This window comes from Pleuronectes platessa, chromosome 22 (genome assembly GCF_947347685.1).
Source record: "Pleuronectes platessa chromosome 22, fPlePla1.1, whole genome shotgun sequence".
Classification (NCBI taxonomy): Eukaryota; Metazoa; Chordata; class Actinopteri; order Pleuronectiformes; family Pleuronectidae; genus Pleuronectes; species Pleuronectes platessa.
In genome coordinates, this window is record NC_070647.1 from 17,933,490 (window position 1) to 17,935,758 (window position 2,269).

At 42.1% G+C, this 2,269-nt stretch overlaps 1 protein-coding gene across 1 annotated transcript in view; it reads left to right on the plus strand.

Annotated features, from left to right (window-relative positions):
* Positions 1-2,042: 2,042 nt before the first annotated feature.
* Positions 2,043-2,269, plus strand: part of LOC128428730 (CD9 antigen) — a gene marked incomplete in the record, with an annotated part of 5,793 nt that continues 5,566 nt past the window's right edge. Inside the window, 1 exon segment of the mRNA XM_053414964.1 lies at positions 2,043-2,268. Within this exon segment, the coding sequence (XP_053270939.1) occupies positions 2,215-2,268 (54 nt within the window).

The window sequence follows — 2,269 nt, forward strand, 5'->3', positions numbered from 1 at the left end:
TGTTTGGTTTAGTTGTGGTTGATGTAAACCTGGAGAAATGTTGAAAATGTGATGCGTCATCCTCCTCCTCCTCTGCCTCATCTTCCTCACACACACACACACACACACACTCACAGACACACACACACACAGAGCTTTGAAGGGGAGCTTTGTAAAAACGATGAACGCCGTCTCACACAAACACAGTGTGACGCTTGTGAGGTCGTGTTGTTGTGTTACACACTAACGTCTCTTGTGCAGCTCAGTTAAAAACTCTGGACTCCAGATATTCAGCTCTGTCCACTGTTGTGTGTGTGTGTGTGTGTGTGTGTGTGTGTGTGTTTGTTACATCTTTACCCTCAGCACCGACACAGAGTTACGATGAAGGAGTCGTGGTGAGCAGAGTGAAGTTCCCTCACACCTCCTACACAGGAGCGTGAGACCTGCACCTGAAGGAAACCACTGTTTGTGGTGGTGACTGTAGTGTGGCAGTTATTTCTTTCCATCATATTTTGTCATATTGTGTGTCTTTTTAAACAATTTGTGTTGCTTTGGTACCTATTGTCTTGCTGTGGTCACTGTGATGTATTACTCACGTGCACTGTACTCCTTCATCATCCTCATCCTCACTGTGTGTGTTTTTGTGCAGCTGTGAGCAGCAGTTGTGGGACGACTGACACTGTCGCCTTTGTTCTGCAGAAAGCATGGTCACACACACTGACACACACAGACACACACTCACACTAACAAACAGGTTAGTGTGACAGGTTGTCGTTGGTTTGATCGGTTGGTTGTGTTGATGAGGTTTGAAGTTCAGACTCACAATGAGACAAACGCTGGAAACAATTGAATAAAACAGTTTTAGACGATAAACTTTCAACTAATTCAAAAGTCAACGCAAACTAAAATGTGTTTTGGGATTTTTAGAAAATCAGTGTGGTTTGATTCATATGTCATTTTAAGTACATGGGCGTGGGGGGGGGGGGGGGGGGTGGGGGGGGGGGGGGTTGGTGGCACATGGTTTTTCTGAGAAGCTCAAGCGTCCCTCACCGCTGCCACTCTTCACTTCCTCTGTGTTTCCTCTGTGTTTTCCACTCAGAAGGTTTTAAACTACAGACATATACATATAAATAATAATAATCATAATATTAATAAATGAGTTCAGTGTGTCTTGAACGCCTTCTGAATCTGTGGTTGCAAACTTTACAGATTTATCAGAGTCAACATAGACTCACACGTTTTTATTCATCTTTTACTTTATCTCATATTCCCTCACTCATCATCACTTTGTCTTTAAATTGTCGTGGCACATTCTACAAGCCCACCTCAACAACGAGGAACGAGACACAATTCTCTCACAGTATTGTCGCACTTTAACACTCAGAGCATGGTGCATACCACAAAGGTTAGTTTGTAATATGGAGCCTGATGGGAAACAGTTCTTTGTCTTTATACATTTGGCTCCTCCCTCCCACTCTGTTACAAAGTCAAAGGTCAGGATCTTCTGATGAGATCTAAACAACAATGCCTTAGTTAAAGCAATCAGGCCAAGATTCTCTCAGTAGTACAGCATACAGCTGGATCAATGTAACACATTGTATGAGATCAATCATGATCAATCAAATGGGACATTAACATATTGTGGTCAAAATATGACAAAATGCAAACAACTACTGCAGCCTTGCACACACGTCTCTTCATAGTCTCTCATCTCCTCTATTTAGTCTCTTGGCTTATTTGTTCTTATTATATTTTGTAATTCACTGTGTGTCACTTGCTTATGTGCAGTGTTTAGTACAGTTTGTGTTATTAAATTCTATTTTGAGCTTCTTCTGTCTTTGAATTCTTCATATCTTTTGTATTGCTTCTTTGCTCTATTTGCATCTATCTATCTGTCCGTCTGAAGTAGAAGAAGAAGAAGAAGATGAAGAAGAAGAAGAAGAATCAGAACTTTTGTAGATGGTCTAAAGGTTAAAGAAACAAAAGAAAAGGGGGAACGAGCAGAGACAGAAAAGGAGAGAGAGATGAATCTGTTTCTCTTTTCTCTCTGTGGGAGTTCGTCATCATCAGTTTCCTCCCAACAGCTGATTGTGACGGAGCCGAGCGAACATAACCGAACTCAGCCGAAGGGACGAGTCCGCGCTGACTGACTCCGGATCCGCAGATATTCACATTTGAATCTAATCAAACTACGAACAGGTTCATTTATTAATCAGTTTAACAGACGCAGAGAAGATGGCGGCTCTGTCCAGCTGGGAAATGTGTGTGAAATACGCGCTGTTCGTCTTTT